Below are 17,758 nucleotides of genomic sequence, written 5' to 3'. Positions count from 1 at the left end.
GGTAAGCAATGCATCACTATGAAGTTAGTAGAAGTGTTCACATTTTGAACATTTAGTTTTGAACAAAAATTAGGTTTGTAGGCACATGTATACAACATTACATATGACAACAACATACTAAGAGTCATGAAGGAATAACTGAATACAGAGTCAAAAAGTGTTAGTCTAGTAAAGAGGCTGAGAAGGCAGGGCTGTGATGAAGAGCTAAACACACTAAGATTTCTTGTTCATTTGAGAATCTCTCCTGATTAAAGCCTCACTTTGTGTTAAATATCTTGATTCTACAGATACCAAAAGATACATGTCCCTTTAAACTGTGAAAAAAGTTCTTATTTGAAAAAACAAACAAACAAGCCAAAAACCCCCACAAAACTCATTACACAGTCAAGTATGCCTCCCTGATTTGGGGCTTAAGTCTAGCATTTCCTGTTGTTCATTCTAATAATAAAATTAAGTCCTTCCCTAGAGAATTACCTATCATTCAATATTGCTGCCCTTTTCTGTGTCAAGCCTTCCACATAAGACTGGAGAGAAGTGCATAGTAAAAAGTTTTTTCAGTCTGTCAGTGTTTTAGGAAACTGAGCTCATTAAAACACAAGAATTTCAATAGAGAGATTTTTTAATGCAACCATGTGTGAGAATGCAGTTAATGCTGTTAGCATTTCTGCACGTGCTCAAAAGAAGCAAAAATCTACATTGCATGAGAAGCTTGAGTTCTGTCTTTTGCAAACTTTGAGTTTTTGAATTTGTACCTAGCACAGGTGTTTGTTTCATAATCACACCTAAATGTAGAAACTATAATTCAACTTAATCTGTGCATCATTCAAATCTACTCTTAACCACGTTGTGCTAGGGTATCTCACTGAGGTTTTTGACATACATCAAATTTTTCAGAACTACATTTTACCCCCAAATATAAAACAGCAAAAGAGTTGAATAAAAAATAAAACTTATAAAACACCAGTTGATTTTCGTAATTGTGTTCGACTTTGTAAAATACTAAAAAAAAGCAACAAAAACCCGTCATAGTAGTACACTACATACCATAGGTATCCAACTAGAACCTGCTATATAATCATTCAGTTGTCTTGCACAATGCTTACAACTAGATGGCAGCTTTAATTCATGTATCAACTATATATCTGGTTCAGTATAATTTTAAAACTGCATGGTACTTTTTACAAATATCAAAAGAAATCAGAATAAATATCTTTAAGACTTCACTTTATCAGAAAACTTTGTAAACTTTCACAAGTAGTGTATTGTATAAGTTTTCTTCTAATTTTTTCCCTAGAACATGTACAATAATTTCACTGCATTTTTATATTATGTAAAAGTTGTAGAAATACGTAAGCTTTGGGAAGAGGCATAAGGTAGTGGCATTTACCTGTTCTACAGAATAAACTACACTCATGCACCAACATAAACAGTTTTGTAAGTGAACTTCAAAAGTATGTTTAAAGGTTTTTTGTTACTTAATAATAGCTAATAATATCAGAAACTAATGACGAAGAGGCCGGATGTACAGCAGCACTTAACACAAACTGCAGTGTTAAAGGATTTTAAATCACTGCAGTTTTGCTAATATATGCTCTTCTCAGAGATTAAATACCACATCAGTGAAGATTCCACTTAAGTCTCACCAAGTGAAATCATTCAGAAGATACAGGCTAATCTAAACCTTGCTGTTTTGATTGACTCAGCTCAGCTGACCTCATTAAGGGTTGTGGACAGGCTTGAAAAGGCGATGTAAGTGTGCTGCAGTGCTGTTTGGCCTAGGTTGCCAGTTCTCATGTACCTGTTCTGACATTATTCCTTGATTTACATAAATAAATAATCTTGCTTTGCCAGAAGAGTGTGTGTGTCCCCCACCTTATATGCATTGTTTATGACAATGTTATTAGCAACTTTAAGGCTGGAAACTGTTCCATACCAATTAAAACAGTGTCACAACACTAGCTTATCTGAATTAATGATAGTTAAGCGTGACTCCAATGGCACACTGACTAAAAAAGGAAATCTTTACTCCTCTGGATGAGAAAGAACCAAGTTAACATAGTATAAAAGTACAAGGAGAAATTACTAGTTTTGCACTGTGCTCTAGAGATGCTTTTAACTTTTTAATATGAAACATGAAGCCAAACACTTGAGTCCCTATTGACAGTTATGAGTCCACCTCAGAAAAAATAGTGTTTCCTCAGGCAGTAGGTCTATACTAGATATATATCTTTATATTTACTCTTGTTTTCTATTAATTAATGGGTTTAAATGTTGATGTTTGGGAAGCCCTGTTTTTAAGTTTTTATTAGCTAATATCTTGAAGGCTATGTTTCAAATACTGCAAGAAGCCTGTTGACAGCAGTACACCTAACAAGTCAATAGTTTGGCTGGTATCTAGCACCAATTCATAGATAAAGCAAACGAGATGATGTGATGGCATTACATTGTTTTCTTGGTTTACCTTTTTGGTTCAGGAAAGAACTAAATGTATCTCTGGTTTGTCTGATTCCCAAATACCAGTTCAACAGCAACCCATGTCTTCCATCAGGCTGATTAGGGCTTTCCCTGCCCCATCCACTTTTTTACCAGAATGGAATAAAAAAGAGGGATCTTTGCACAGAAGCAGCCTGCTCCAGTGCTGAAAGCTTGCGGGTAGCGTGCCTTACACCCAGGGCAAGAGACAATCTGGCCCTGACTACCCTGGAAAGTTGTTTCCCCTAATTCCGCTAAAAGGCACTCACAAGTAAAATATGATTTTTACCAATACCAAGTTTGAAACCGATTTCCTAATATAAATCAGTTTTCATATCTTGGTGATAAACTAAACCCATTTTTACTAGAAATCTAGTAACCTGCATTTTTTCCTGTAAGTTGTGTATATGTTATCATTAGATCAGCTTTTAATTTCCTGTTACTCTTGGTTCTGAATGTTATTTTGTTAGTTTTCAAAGATGAACGCCTGTCCTTTAATACCGCAATACAAGAAAACTTCCAGTCAGCAGAAGCTTAAGTAATTCTGTGCTACATGATACAGAATTAATGCAGAGGAAATTTATTCTCCTTCCTCAGAACTTTAACACATTTGTTAAGATACTTTATAAGTACAAGTTCATACCTACAAGTGTGATATTATCAGGATTTTTTTTCAATTTTCATAAGCACTTCACAGGTTTTTATAACACACAGCATACAAGTAAGGATGTACCACAGTTGCATCTCAAGGGTGCAGTTATGTATTTATGTATGAAGACTCCACTCCCTAAGTGCTTAATCTTTAGTAGGACATAAATAGGCTTTTATAACAATACTGCGTCACTCAGAGTTTGTATCAAAGTCTGGCTGTAAGACCTGAAAAGGTACAGAAATTCCTGAGCATGCACAATGCCTTTCAAACTGCAGTGCACACAGTCACTGTTAAGCGATTCACATTCTCACCCTGTTTGCCACGTCAATTTTTCTTTATTCGATCACATTTAATGTTTGGTTAATCACAGAGACATGATAACTGCTAACGTTAGCATTTCTACTATCATATTATCTTATGTTCAGAACACATGTGGGGTCATGTGATCATTACCAGTCTATGTTTTAGCATCAACAGACCTAGAAAACTGTATTGCAATAAGATGGCATTAACACATACTGGCAGATAGTTTTGACATACATTTCCCCACATTTAGTTGCTGCTTGAATTGCCATTTCAGTGAAAATGAGGGAAAGAGACTAAAGACTTGCAAAAAGGTACATTGGATTCCATTTGACATTAACTTACTAAATTCAGCTTTCAAGAAAATCACTTTTTTATGTGAATGAAACAGAAGCCACGTTAATGATGTCATTAGTACTACAGTTATCTATTATCACATGTACTTTCAGGATCAGCAGAACAGATTACAAATGTGCATCTCATTTTCTGACACTAATCTGGAGAGGAAATACTCAAATAACAATCTGAGTTCTGTTCCAAGCTGTTTAGTATTTGCATAGCATAAACTACAAATTTCTTTCTAGTTCTTAGCACCCTGAGGGCTGGGGAGGGACTCTTTAGTCTGCTTCTTGAAAATCTGTATAATTCAGCCAGATCAGAGTTAAACTTTCTTCACTATTTTTTGTTATTGGAAGCCTGAATTAGTGTTAACTTATAAATATTTTGTATACTTAAATATTTCAAAGTGAGATCCTAAGTACACATAAGCATACTGTTTCTCAGCAATTCCCAAGCAGTGTCAATTTTCATCTATGTTGCTCACTCTGTGGACATACAGCATACAAACAGAGCTCAAAAAAAAACCCCAAACCAAAAAAACAATCAAATGGAAAGAGTACATAAGCTGGTTCTAATAAAATGGTAGTTTATATGCAACTAGATACTACGTGCAGGGTATATAGTTTTGCATTTTTTGTTGTTTCTTACAGATTTGTGTCATTTTAGAAATTATTAAATAAACTCTCTGGCAATTAAATTAAGTGGTTCCTTTCTAGCATTAAAGTATTTTATAAGCTCAACCTTTGAATCTATGTTTGTTCTTTGTGAATTCTACAGACAATGTTCTGTAGTTTCCTCTGCTATTATACCAGCATTTCATTGTGCCAAAAAACGCCACAGGTTTCAGGCACTTCACTAAAAACACGGACACAAGCATATAGCATTATATAGAGCCTTACATTTGTGAATTGTTGTAAGTAGAGGTATAACTGTTACATTCTTTTAAAATACAGGTTGTTCTCAAGCCTAAGTATTATCACAGAACTAACTCACCCAGCCAATATGCGATTCATGCAGTTCAGAGCCAAAGACTGCTACTCTCTTGCTCTATCCAAATTAGAAAAGGTAAGATTTGCCTCCTTCATCCCCAATTTAAATGTTATCATTATAATACTTTTTATGATTTTGTAACAATGCTTTCAAACCAAGTGGAAACAGTGAAATGGTTTTATGGTTGCAGAGCTAATGTAAAAGATTATTTTTTCCAAATTCTACCCTCATTTAAAAACAAAGTTTGATTTGAGTTCCATCACTTTACAATATAATATTAATCCACCAGCCCCCTGGACAGAGGTGAACACAGAATTTGCTCAAAGAAAATTAAATATTTTTGGATAACTGAATATTTAGAGCTAATATGTTGTCCAAGAGGCTGCTACAGGCAATTAATGTGGAAAATATTTTAATTGACTAAACACTTAAAACTTACACTGCTTTTATTATAATCCATTTTTTATTCCAATTCACTTTAAAGTACTATAATTACATATTCCGTATACATTTCCTTGTATCTGTGTGGGGTATTTGCACTACTGTGACAGTTTGAGAACAGCAGTTGTTCTCTGTTGTAGGGCAGTCCTAAGGATACTAACGCTACTTAATGCTAGATAAAACCTTCATGTTCTAGTGTACGTGTTGGCATTTTCAAGCTGTAGAACAGGGAGGCTATATGGAGATAAGCTTAATTAAATTTGCTTGTCCAAAACAGTATCGCTAAAACATTAGATGGTGCATACGAAGTAACATTGTACATCTGTTTAACTTGGTAAATTCAAAGACGATCCTCTTTTTCACAGATCTTTCATGATCTGACCTACTTACCTACCTCTGCAGTCCACAAAACTTACAGTATCACCTTCATGATCTTTGAGACCATTTTCTGAGTTTGAGAATAAGACAAATATCATCACTGTGCCAATCTTCAAGGACAGAGACCTTTTACTCTTTTACTCATTTCTTTTTCCCCTTGCTATCAATCTAGATATTATTCCTAGGTTCTCTCATGTAGCCTCCCTATCTCTTCACCTCAGATATCTTACATATTTTAGTGAATTTGATGTCATGTTAAACTCATTATCCAGAATTAGCATATAATTTCCATTTCCTGGCTGTACAGTAAATACCCTAGATTTTTGGGGATTTCAGATATTTCACTGAATTTGAGATATTTCACTATTTACTGTATAATGTTCACATAGTTAATATATATTTAATGGAAAACAGCCTTTTTACAGAAACTTATCTTCACATGCCAGCTCCAGTTTCTTACACAGGAATCAAATTTTGCAGAAATTCAGTCTGTCTAGATGAGATAGGATAAGCATTAGAAGTCAATCTTCTGCTCAGTTGACTACCATGCTTACATTTTGACCCCAAGATACAAATATCTGGGTGATCTTTTGTGATTTGTTGACCTTTGCCTGAAATAGAACAAAGGCTTACCCTTACGTAGGTGGTATTCTGCTAAGCATGTAAAATGGAGAACTGTGAGGAAGCTAGACAAAAGTTGTTACACAAAGAGAGGAGCAGCAGTTTGCAGTGGGAAAGACGTCGTTTGGATTATACCACTCCACTATCCATTAGAGTTTGCGCCTGTGGCTCCTCCAGGTTAGCACTCCCCTCCCTCGATGGTAACTTCAGGGAGAATAAGCTGGAACTGCCTGGAATCATGCATTGCCAGTTTATTCAGGGCAACTAGTGCCAACAGCTGGATAGTGCCTTCAAGACTGTTCCAACTTAACTTAGTTCCTTGATGTACTATAACTGACACCTTTGGTTTTTTTAAACATATTCCCTTAATCCATACAGTTTAGTGATACAGAGAGGTAAGAATAGTAACAGCTTTCCCAGTATGTGGTGTCTACTGTTGCTTCTGCAATACTCTGTGGGCTGTAGCCTGTGTACTTCAATGCAGTGAAACCAGGATTTTTATCTCAGTTCTCTTTCTTGCTTTACATAGGCTCCTTCATTTTTCCAGCAAAGGTTCTGGAAATCATTAGAAATATTAGAACTTTTTCCCCTCTCTTTATTAATTTATTGTACAAATGTAAAGTTGTGAATATAGGTTGGAAGCTGAACAGTTAATTAACTTCTTATCCAAACTATGCCATGCTGAAAAACAGGTAAATAAATTATTCTAAAGAAAGAACATTTTCTTCATTGCTGTTGAAGTTGCCTGCTGTTGCTATTTCCTACTCATTTCATCTTAACATTTGCAGGAAGCACTTCACAGGTGGTGCTGTAGTTCATTTGATGTTTTGGAATTCCCTCATGCAAAATGAAAGGCAATTAAAAACTTGAGTAAAAGTTATCTAATGCAGTCAGATGTACAGTTGATTGTTATTTCTGCATTAAGCACCTCATTTTCAGAAAGACTACTGAAGTCAGGCAAGTTGCCTTCAGGTAGCACTGAAACACACATGCAAAATTGACTTTTCAACCTAATGGCCTGCAGAAGAAAGATAATGCAAATCAGAAGTCCATCTGCTGTTGCAGCTGCAACTTTGCTCATTTTACAGATAATTAAATCTGAACAACACAGAGGAGAAAGCAATGGCCTTTATACAACAGAGAAAATGAAACCCAAAACACCTGTGGTCTAAACTTAAAACTTACATTCTCCATTTGTCTTAAATAAGAAAAAAAAAAAGGTAACCTTTCTTGAAAGAAAGGGTTTAGAATGTGAATCGGATATTTAGAATATCCTCACATTCACTGAAATACCATTTCTTCCCTTTTGCATCAGATTCTGTTCATGTTTCATGTTCCTAGTAGACTTTCTGGACCTGAATGGGAGTCCACTGTCAGCACCAAGAAATTGGAGGAGGAATAACAAGAGCTTTGCTCTAAGCACAGTTGAAATCCCTTAATAATTTTAAAAATTATCTAGTAGAACATGCCCAGGCAATTTGAGATGTGGTGATTGAAACAACATATACATTAAACAAAATTTTTCAACCTGAAACACTGTAAGTACTGAAGATGCTACATATTTGTAGAAAGAAATTATACTCAGAGGAGTAAAGCGATGTTATGCTTTTGACCTCTTTCAAGGTAATATCAATTTGATGATGATGTTATAGTTCTTCCAAAATCAGAACTAAAAGTATTTTCTGGTTTTTAATTCCCTAACAGAAAGAGCGGGAGAAGGGATCTAATCTGGCATTTATGTTTCGACTGCCCTTCGCTGCTGGCAGGGTTTTCAGCATCAGTATGTTGGATACGCTGCTTTATCAGGTACTATGAATAATAATGTGACTTATCTTAACAGACATGCATTATTACCACCTATTTTAATGTACTTAATTGTTAGATGACCCTGTTTTCCTACATGTAAGCTGTTAACGTGAGTGTCTGTACCAGGAACAATCAAAGGCAAAAGCTAATGGAGCGTGTTCCACATGACAGTACCAGCTCAGTCATCAACCTCAAAATTACCCTGCCCTTGCACAAATTCTGTTGTTAAGCAACACAATGCTGTTTGTGAACGTCTCGACAGTCAAATAAGCGGGATAGTTTTGATAAGGCTTACATAAAATACAGATTATATAGACCAATAACACTTGTACTCTGCAACAAAAAGGCAGTGCCCATTCCCACAAAGTAGTGCCTCTAACCACAAAACCCAACAGTATTACTTTTACAAGTAATTTATCAGTCATCTGCATTTGCTGATAGAGGCCTCAATTACTGCATTGTGTCCTGTCCTCTTACTCACATTGACTAGACCTCCAGATGATGAGCCATCTGTCTTAAAGAAACCCATTCTGGCCCTAACAAGAAATACATGCAGTGGTTACAAAGAGAAAGCAAGGGAAGAAAAAGCAACACTGAACCTTGTTACCCAAGAATCCAGGATGGAGCTCCTCATGCAAAAAGAAGTCATGACAGTCAGTGGGGATAAGGGAAGGGCAACAGCCTCAGTTGAAGAAACAATATATCAGAAAATATGGGGTCAGGACAAATGAAAGTAGTAGTTGCTGGTTTCAGGGTGGAAAGAGAGGAGACTATTGTCCTCCCTCCTCGGCAATGCCTTTCTGCACGCCCTGATACATTGGGATGCCCAAGAAGCAACCTCGAGCACTAACTACTCCAGCACTACTCTAGCTACGCAGAATAAGCAAGCAACACCTCTATGGGCCCGTGCAGTCTGCTCACCTAAGCAGCTATCTACTTTGCCTGTATCTAGAGGTAGTCTGTGGATGCTTTTGTATTCAGGCACTAAGCACTCTTTCAGGGAAATTAGTTTACTTGGTAATTTGGTGCATGAAAAGTCGTCTTTCATCTCAATTCTACTTCCAAATAAATTACCCAAATGCGAATTCAACATAAATAGAAAAATGCCTGGAGCTAAGCTTTTCTCAGAAAGTCATTAATATATAAAACAGTCATGTATATAGAGGTACCAAAAGCAGATAAGCCAACAGATGTAAAGCCATTTATCCAAGTCTAGATGTTTTAGAAATAAATACATTTGCTTATGAAGCATGTTTTGAATCATGCTGCAGAACATCAACATCACATATGGTAAAATTTTTTAAGACACCTCCATAGAAACAGATCTGTCATCATCATCAACTCCTGCCAGCACTGCAATATTTTATATTTGCTCCTAGACATGGTCAGTCATGCTATGACTTGAGAGAGTAAAACCATTCACCAGAAAGGGTTTAAAACACACACACACCCCCCCACACCCCCCCATTTCTCCTCACTCAAATTCCACCCATTTTTTTCTTTGAACTCCTACTGCTCTGGTGAACTGTCTTTTTCTAGAATTATCTTTTTTATTCCAAGTTACACATACTATAACAGCAAGATCTTTTTGTTCTTTTTCATAGTCCCATCCTTTTCTCTATGACATCTTTTTCTTCTCCATGCAGAGTAAATGACATGGGAAACAGCAGGGTTCATCTGGTGCTTCCTATTTTAGGCCAAAAGAAAAGCCTTCAAATTATCTTCTGACTGAAAAATGAAAGCTTGGTCTAGCAAATCCTTGTGAATACTCTTGGTAGTCTAATGATAATTCCATAGCATAAATGATGCAGCCAAGATAACAAATAAGTGAAGGTTACAAAAAATTTTGTTCAAGAAGATGCTTATTGGCATTTACCCTGTCACAACTGGAAAATTACCAGTACAAAAATTAAAATAGTTGAATCACTATGTATCAAAGTAAATCTGTCTAGCTTCTGAGTTTAAACAAATTCAGATGCTATAACTCTAAAGGATTTATATAACACCTTTGTAAAATATTTCTCTATTAAAACCGATTTGCTAGCTCCATATTTACATTAAGCCAAAAGAGCTAATTGCAAGTTGTGTTCCAAGGAGGATTGATAGCCTGCCGTGAATGCTGCCCTACTACACCTAAGAAGAGGTGGCAGTGAACGGTCCTACCACAGTTATCAGAGCACCCACATGGCACTCTGATTCCAGCAGCCCAACTCGTAAGGATGAGAAATATTTGTGATTTTAGCTCATCTAATGTCTGTTCCCAGTCTCAACCTACACTTCTACGTTGAGCCTAGTTTCTATTCTTTCACCAATCAGCAAAACACTTCTGTTAGCAGAGCAACAGGCCTGACCTGAGATAAGGCAGATCAACCCTCAAAAAAACAGATGGATTGACTAAGGCAAATGACTCGTTTGAATTAAAATGATAGCTGCGTCACCTTAGTATTACCTACTACTCAGTACCACAGACCCATCCAACGTAAGACAGCGTTCCTTTTGAACAAAAGAGAGTTCATTATTATAATTTCACACCTAATAAGGCCAACATCCTACTTTCATTGATCTTACATCTACATTCATCTTCGTTTTCATGGTGCCTTATTATGCCCTAGTCTCTTTGAATCCTGTACGTACATTGCATGCATATGCAGAACCAAATAAGAAAACTTATTTTATGAACGTAGATTCAGTACAAAGAAAGGCATAGGTATTTCCACAACAATTAAGATACTTAAAAGATAAAGAGATTGATAGTAAACACAGATGTACAATTTCTTTCAAATTCACACATGGTGCTAGTGGTTACCTGCTCATCTGTTCATTAAAGCTTTTTTCTTTCTTTTCCATCTCTCCTGTTAAAAATCCTGCAGTCATTTGTGAAAGATTATATGATTTCTATCACAAGACTTCTGCTGGGACTTGATACCACACCAGGATCTGGGTTTCTTTGTTCTGTAAGTTATTTAAAAAAAAAAAAAATTATTACAGAGTACCAGAGAAGATTCTGCAAAATACCACTACTTTCTTTGTGTGGCACTTCCTTTTGTGAAAGTCTAAGAAAGACCATCTGTTTCCTTTTTCACCAGGGGAGAAGACATGAAAATTAGGTAGAAAACATACCCATTTTCAGTTACTTCCATAGCAAAACACCTCCCATCCCCCCAAGAAAACACAGCACATTCTATAAAGCACAAAGAAAAATAGGAAAGACAGGAAAACATAGGAAAAGGGCATTTTATATGAAATAGCAATGGCCATTCAGCACCAATTTTTAAAAGTAAGCATATAAAAACCAGGAAGCACTACCTATATTGTACAGCCTGGCTAGCACTTACACACAATGCTATATCACACCACCTGTTTCCAATATGGCAATATAGGGAAGAACTGGATTTTACATAAAGATAGGATGTATTAAATGACTTCAGCTTAGGTGTCAAAGTTCAAAAGTCATCTTGTTATTATGCATGTCAATATTTCCCAATGCATAGTTTATTTTTTATATCTATTTTTAATATGTATATACACACACCCCAAAAAATAAAACCATTAAAAATTTTTTTTACTCAATTTATGGTTTTCCTCCTCCACCCGTTGCACCCCAGGTGGCAAATGGATAAATAGAAGATATTTACTAGTTGCTATGGGAACCATAAAGAATTGCAGGATATTGTTCTCAAAAAGGAAGTGATCCATGATAATTTTAAAAAGTCATTCAGATAAAAGCCAGTGAAGGATTTGTTGGTCAATCATTAAGCTTTCTTGCATTCACTGTAACAGAGTTGAATCTCTGAAAAGGGGCTCACATGTCTTGAAATAAAGCTAGTGCAATAGTAATTAAATATTTGAGAATTAAGACTTTCTTATGTCCTTTAGGGTTAACGTATTACTTTCCCCCACTTCCTTCTCCCCAGATATTCAGCCTGCAGTCTAGCAAGCAGTTATCTGGCTGCATTCATAATACTTGCACGTTCTTCACTCTGTTCATCACTAGTTTCTTACTGCTGCCAATATTTAGTTAATTCTTTTATATTTTAGTCAAATATGAACACTGGATGAAGGACGCCATCCAAGTTTCTAACTAATTTTACAACAAGAACACAAGTAATTTCATAAGACTGAAGCATATGCACTGCAATGTCTCCCAAACAGGGAGAGAAAAACTGTCTACAAACTCAATAGAAGTTCCAGATTGGTTGTGGAGCAAAGGTGCATTACTACAATACATTCCTTACCAGCTAGTGTTTAGTTTTAATTTTTTTTCAAAAGTAGTATAGCGAACAAGTGATAAGTCCTCAAGAGTTAAAAGTCCTCCTTCCTGTTTATTATTATTTGTTCAGATGAAAATTACAGAAGAGGATCTCTGGATTAGGACATATGCCAGACTATATCAGAAACTTTGTTCTTCTACAGGAGACATTCCAATTGGAGTCTATAGGACAGAATCCCAAAAGCTTACAACATCCGAGGTATGTCAGTTTACTATGCTTTTCTTTGGATTTGATTACAGAGTATACAACATTCTTTGGTCCTTGTAAGAATGAGAACCACTTATTTAAAGAATATTTTGAATGCCGTGTCTGCAAATGCATGTATACGGTCACATTAGCTCAGGGGTCACATTCAGCCCCAGACTTCATGACTACCCAGAGCCAGTCTACATACGGACTTTCATTCCTGTGCTTGCCTACAGAGAAGTGACTGACTGAAAATAAAAGGCAGCTCAGGCGCAGATAGGACAGACTGGGATAGTTAGGTCTAGTCTGAACTTGCATATGGTGACTAATGGCAGTATCCACAGCAAGCTGTATGACCAGGTCCTGCATCAGGTGTGACAGCCATTTGTTTATGTGACCATTAGTACTGCCATCTCATTAAACCATGGCTTAAATGCAGTTCTAAAATGCAACAGTGAACAACCTTCTCCTTTCTTCTGAAATGCAGTTTCCTGATTTCCAAGACAGACAATTTCTATTTTCTCTTCTGTATTTCAGAAAAGTGTTATAGAACATTAAGCCATGTAATGCTTAACTGCAAGATTTATCTTGAAGGAAGTTCAAACATTCAGTTATTTTAAAAATAAGGGTTACAAAAAAGCTATGCAAGATTCCACCAAATTCACTAGTGTCTCTCTCTGTGGACCACCAGTACCTCTACAGGTGGCTTTTACAGCTTAGCCAGTGGACTGTGCCACTGCAATAATGTCAGTTGATTTTTTTTTAAATATAGCAGCATTAATGTAGTCCATCAAAATCATTTCTTGGAGAAGAATATAGGCAGCATCACTGCTAATATGAAAAAAAAGTCTGTCATAGCTTTCAACAATTCATTAAATAAGGATAAGTAAGATAAAATTCATGCAATGCTTTATTCTCACATTCACGGCTGGCTATTTAACTTGAGGTCCAAAAAGCATGCATACATACTCAAGTAAGTCTTCTGAGGCAAGCTTAACTGATAAATTAAAGGTCTTTCAAATGTTTTTCTGAAAACAAGGTTTGGGACCATCAGTCACTTAAATCTAAACTCATAATTTTACTATAACATTAGGAACCTCCAGAGCCTGTGCACATGCAGCTGCTCAAGTGCTTGAATACTTGATCAGACCAGGCCCAGATTTAGTATAAGATAGCTATTGATTAACCTGTATCGTAAAAGTGAGAAAACTTGTCGGTTGAGATAAAGACAATTGTTTAATAGGTAAAGCAAAAGCTGTACACACAAGCAAAGCAAAACAAGGAATTCGTTCACCAGTTCCCACGGGCAGGCAGGTGTTCAGCCATCCCCAGGAAAGCAGGGCTCTGTCACGCGTAACGGTTACTTGGAAAGACAAACGCCATCACTCCCAACGTGTCCCCCCCCACACTTCCTTCTTCCCACAGCTTTACAAGCTGAGCATGACATCATACAATATGGAATATCCCTTTGGTCAGTTGGGGTCAGCTGTCCCAACTGTGTCCCCTCCCAACTCCTTGTGCACCCCCAGCCTCCTCACTGGTGGGGGTGTGTGAGGAGCAGAAAGGGCCTTGGCTCTGTGTAAGCACTGCTCAGCAGTAACAAAAACATCCCTGTGTCATCAACACTGTTTTCAGCACAAATCCAAAATACAGCCCCGTACTAGCTAATATGAAGAAAATTAACTCCATCCCAGCCAAAACCAGGACACATGCAAATGAGAAGCCCTCACTTCACTCTGACAGATAAATATAATTCCTTTGAAAAGAAAGCAAGTTTTCAGTGATTTAGTTACCAAGAAGCAAATCTAGCCTGCCTCTCAATGACCTGCACCTATGTCTCAAACGATTTCCATTTCATTAAAAAAAAGGACATATGAAGTCTTCATATTACCTGTGTAGCTGATTTTATGTGGTTTCTGTTAAACAGTCCATGTTTGTTTCTTCAGCTTCACTTCTGTTTAAATTGTCTTTTGTTTTTTTTTTCCCCTTCCTTTGTCAGTCACGAGAAATGGCTTCACAAGTAAGTATTTGCTTATTGTCTGCGTGTTTCTGGGTGTCATGGTTTAAAGCTTGGTAGGCAGTAAGCCCCACACAGACGCTCACTTACTCCCCTCCACGGCGGGATGGAGGAGAGAATCAAAAGAGTAAAAGTGAGACAGCTTGGGGTTTGAGATAAAGACAGTTTAGTAGGTAAAGCAAAAGCCCCACGCACAAACAAAGCAAACCCAGGAATTCATTCCCCACTTCCCATCAGCAGGCAGGTGTTCAGCCATCCCCAGGAAAGCAGGGCTCCATCACGTGTAACAGTTACTTGGAAAGACAAATGCCATCACTCCAAACATTCCCCCTCCATTCCTTCTTCTCCCAGGTTTATATGCTGAACATGACATCATATGGTATGGAATATTCCTGTGGTCAGTTGGGGTCAGCTGTCACAGCTGTGTCCTCTCCCAAGTCCTTGTGCACCCCCAGCCTCCTCGCTGGTGGGGGGGTGTGAGGAGCAGAAAAGGCCTTGGCTCTGTGTAAGCACTGCTCAGCAGCAACTAAAACATCCCTGGGTCATCAACACTGTTTTCAGCACAAATCCAAAACGCAGCCCTGTATTTGCTACTATGAAGACATTTAACTCTGTCCCAGCCAGAAACAGTACACTAGGTTAAACCCTGGGAGTAAAATCCTTGCAGGATATGGAACTATGCAATGAATCATCTTTGAGCAAATAAAGCTCAAAGCAACATTGTTCTGGACACAAACTTCTTATTTAACATCTGTAAATTGACAGACCATGACTTTCAAAAAAGCCCAGTGGAATTTGGTCCCTATTTAATTCTGTAAATAACAGATCATCTTTACAGTCTGGCAAAAGCCTTGATCCTAACACCTTAAATGCTAATGGACAAAAATCCCCAAGTTTATCATGAAAGGAATATGTGGCTGTACTTAACAATGGTTTAAGACAGCTGATGGACCAGAAAGGCATTCCTAGAACCCTAGGTGCAATTAAGGACTATCAGTATACAGAACAATAAAAGTAATTTTAACATAAAACTTGCAGTTAGATAAAAATTGCTTCAGAATAGGATAGATGAATCTGCACATTAAAACTGATTTTACATACTTAGCTCCCAGGGAGCAGCAAAGCAAGGGAACAAAGATCCAAGAAATTAACTGATGTTTGGTGTTGTAGTACTGTTGCCACCATACTCACAGCCATCCTGACCATCTCAAATATGAACACTGGTGTGTTTGTGACTACATTCCCATTCCTGCCACGTGTTGGCCAACCTGAGCTAGTATTCAAATAAGGGCGTGAAACACCCTATTAGAGCACCTTGCCTGAGTGGAAAAAACCCCTGTGGTTCACAAGCAGCACAAGTGAGCAATCACACTCATTTGGACACACCGTCTGATACCTGAGATGGGAACCTGCATTTTAAAAAACAGAACAAAAAACCCCCACAAAAACCTGAAACTTAAAAAAGGTTTAAAGGCACACATTTCTTCACTTTATGTGTGACATACAGCTTTTTCCCTAGTACAAGTAGCAGTGATTATGTAAAGACTTAACACGCACCTTGATATTTTCCAGAAATTACACCATGTTTCTATTTTAAAGAATCTCAAAAATACATATACATTTCATAAAACATAAGATGAACAATCACTCCTATACAGTAATAGTGACACCATATCATCAGTTATGCTTCTCATACAACAGGTTTGTAAGCTATGCAAAAAGGAAATTAAATGCAACCAAACCTCAAAATAAATTAATGATAGTTACAAAAGTATTTTGAAAGAAAGTTTGAGACTGATTAAAACAGAGGGGGACAGACAGAAGTACTCTGCCCTGGACTTTTATGCTGCACGCTTTTGTGTTGCCTTTGAAAGGGGATTTGAGTTTCTTTGGTTTTGCTTTGTCTTTAAACAGTTTAATTTTTTCCTCCTGCATAAAGGGCCATTCTGCACACCTTTCTCAACAGGCACCATAAAAACTGAATAGTCACCTAAGTAAATATATAATAAACTTAATTTATGGTTTCAACTCACCTATCCCAGTGTTTCAAAAGTTCAAGCTAAGGATTTACAGTTTCACAGAAGCAAAAGACTTGTTCTTTTACTTGGCCTCTCCTGGTGAATCTCTGGCTCAAAAAAAATGTGATTGACTCTCCTGTAATAATTAGGATGATTGGTCTCTGCCTTTCCAATACTACTGCCAGCAGGTCCAGATGGCTGTTTTACCAAGAGTTGGACAAGGAAAGCTACTAATGCAGACAGGAAGAAAGGCAAAACAAGACCATCCCTTATACTCAGTATCAGATTTGTTCACACCAAATAGACCCTTCTCAACCATAAGTAGCATCTTATCATACAGAATGTACTTTGCTTACCTTAATCCATACTGTAAAATACATGCAAAACCAAACTGTCAATTTAAAATAACAAGCAACAACAACAAAAAAATAATTAAAATTGCATTCTTGTACACAGGGATTCAGGATTCTCTCTCATGCCTTACCCAAAACAACATCAGCTGAGTCAGTAACAAAACTTCAAAAATGATGTTATTTTTCAAAATAAACCCCCTTCCTATTGCAGACTAAACTGAAGAGCCTCAATGAATTAGTGGGTCTTTGCACGAGGCTTATTGCAAGATCCTAGTCTAGAATATTAAAAATGTGATTTTACTTGAAGTGCTACAACATAAGCATCTTTTTAATTCTTGGTTTTGATTTTGTTGTTCATTTGGGATTTTTTACACAGATGAAAGCTAGTCTGTGCAAAAGGGAAAAATTAGCATCTTTCTCACACTGTCAGGCTTACATCAAGTATTATTTTATGGACTCCAGGTACCTTGCAGATTCTGTGTGAGACGGGGTGGAGAGCCTCCTAAAAGTTCAACACTGATGAGGTCAACAGAATCTTGTTTTCAGATTTTATATTAATGGGAAAAGGCCTTTAGGACCTCAGTAGCTCTTCAGTTAAATTTGCTTTATTCACTGATCACTTCCAGCATATTGTGAACTCTTTCTGTTCTTGGGGAGTCATACAAACTGAGCCAGCTCCAGTTTAAGTCATCTTTGTTTTATACTTCATTTATTTATTTTAAACACTTAACACGCTGAAATCTGTCACCAGTAACTTGACAATATCACTGCACTGATATCATGGAACGCTTCACTATTTCAGTATCAATAAAAGACATGTTTCAAAGATCACAACAATAACTCAGGATTATAAGGAAGTAGTTTTGAAACTAGAAGCTAAAAGCATTAGTTACATTTTAAATAGACATTAA

At 36.9% G+C, this 17,758-nt stretch overlaps 1 protein-coding gene across 8 annotated transcripts in view; it reads left to right on the top strand.

Moving 5' to 3' along the window:
• KCNT2 (potassium sodium-activated channel subfamily T member 2) overlaps positions 1 to 17,758 on the top strand; it is a 142,011-nt gene that overhangs the window by 113,564 nt on the left and 10,689 nt on the right. For 4 of the 8 annotated variants that reach the window (XM_054834142.1, XM_054834141.1, XM_054834139.1 and 1 more), the window contains 5 exons: positions 4,720 to 4,831; positions 7,901 to 8,002; positions 10,873 to 10,956; positions 12,343 to 12,471; positions 14,459 to 14,479. In XM_054834142.1, coding sequence (XP_054690117.1) covers positions 4,720 to 4,831; positions 7,901 to 8,002; positions 10,873 to 10,956; positions 12,343 to 12,471; positions 14,459 to 14,479 — 448 coding nt within the window. The remainder of the gene's footprint in view (positions 1 to 4,719; positions 4,832 to 7,900; positions 8,003 to 10,872; positions 10,957 to 12,342; positions 12,472 to 14,458; positions 14,480 to 17,758) is intronic. The other 4 variants (XM_054834144.1, XM_054834140.1, XM_054834143.1 and 1 more) reach the window with 3 other exon arrangements.

The sequence above is a fragment of the Grus americana genome, chromosome 8 (assembly GCF_028858705.1).
Source record: "Grus americana isolate bGruAme1 chromosome 8, bGruAme1.mat, whole genome shotgun sequence".
Classification (NCBI taxonomy): domain Eukaryota; kingdom Metazoa; phylum Chordata; class Aves; order Gruiformes; family Gruidae; genus Grus; species Grus americana.
Note: the sequence above shows the minus strand (reverse complement) of the source record. Positions and strands in the feature narration are given on the sequence as shown.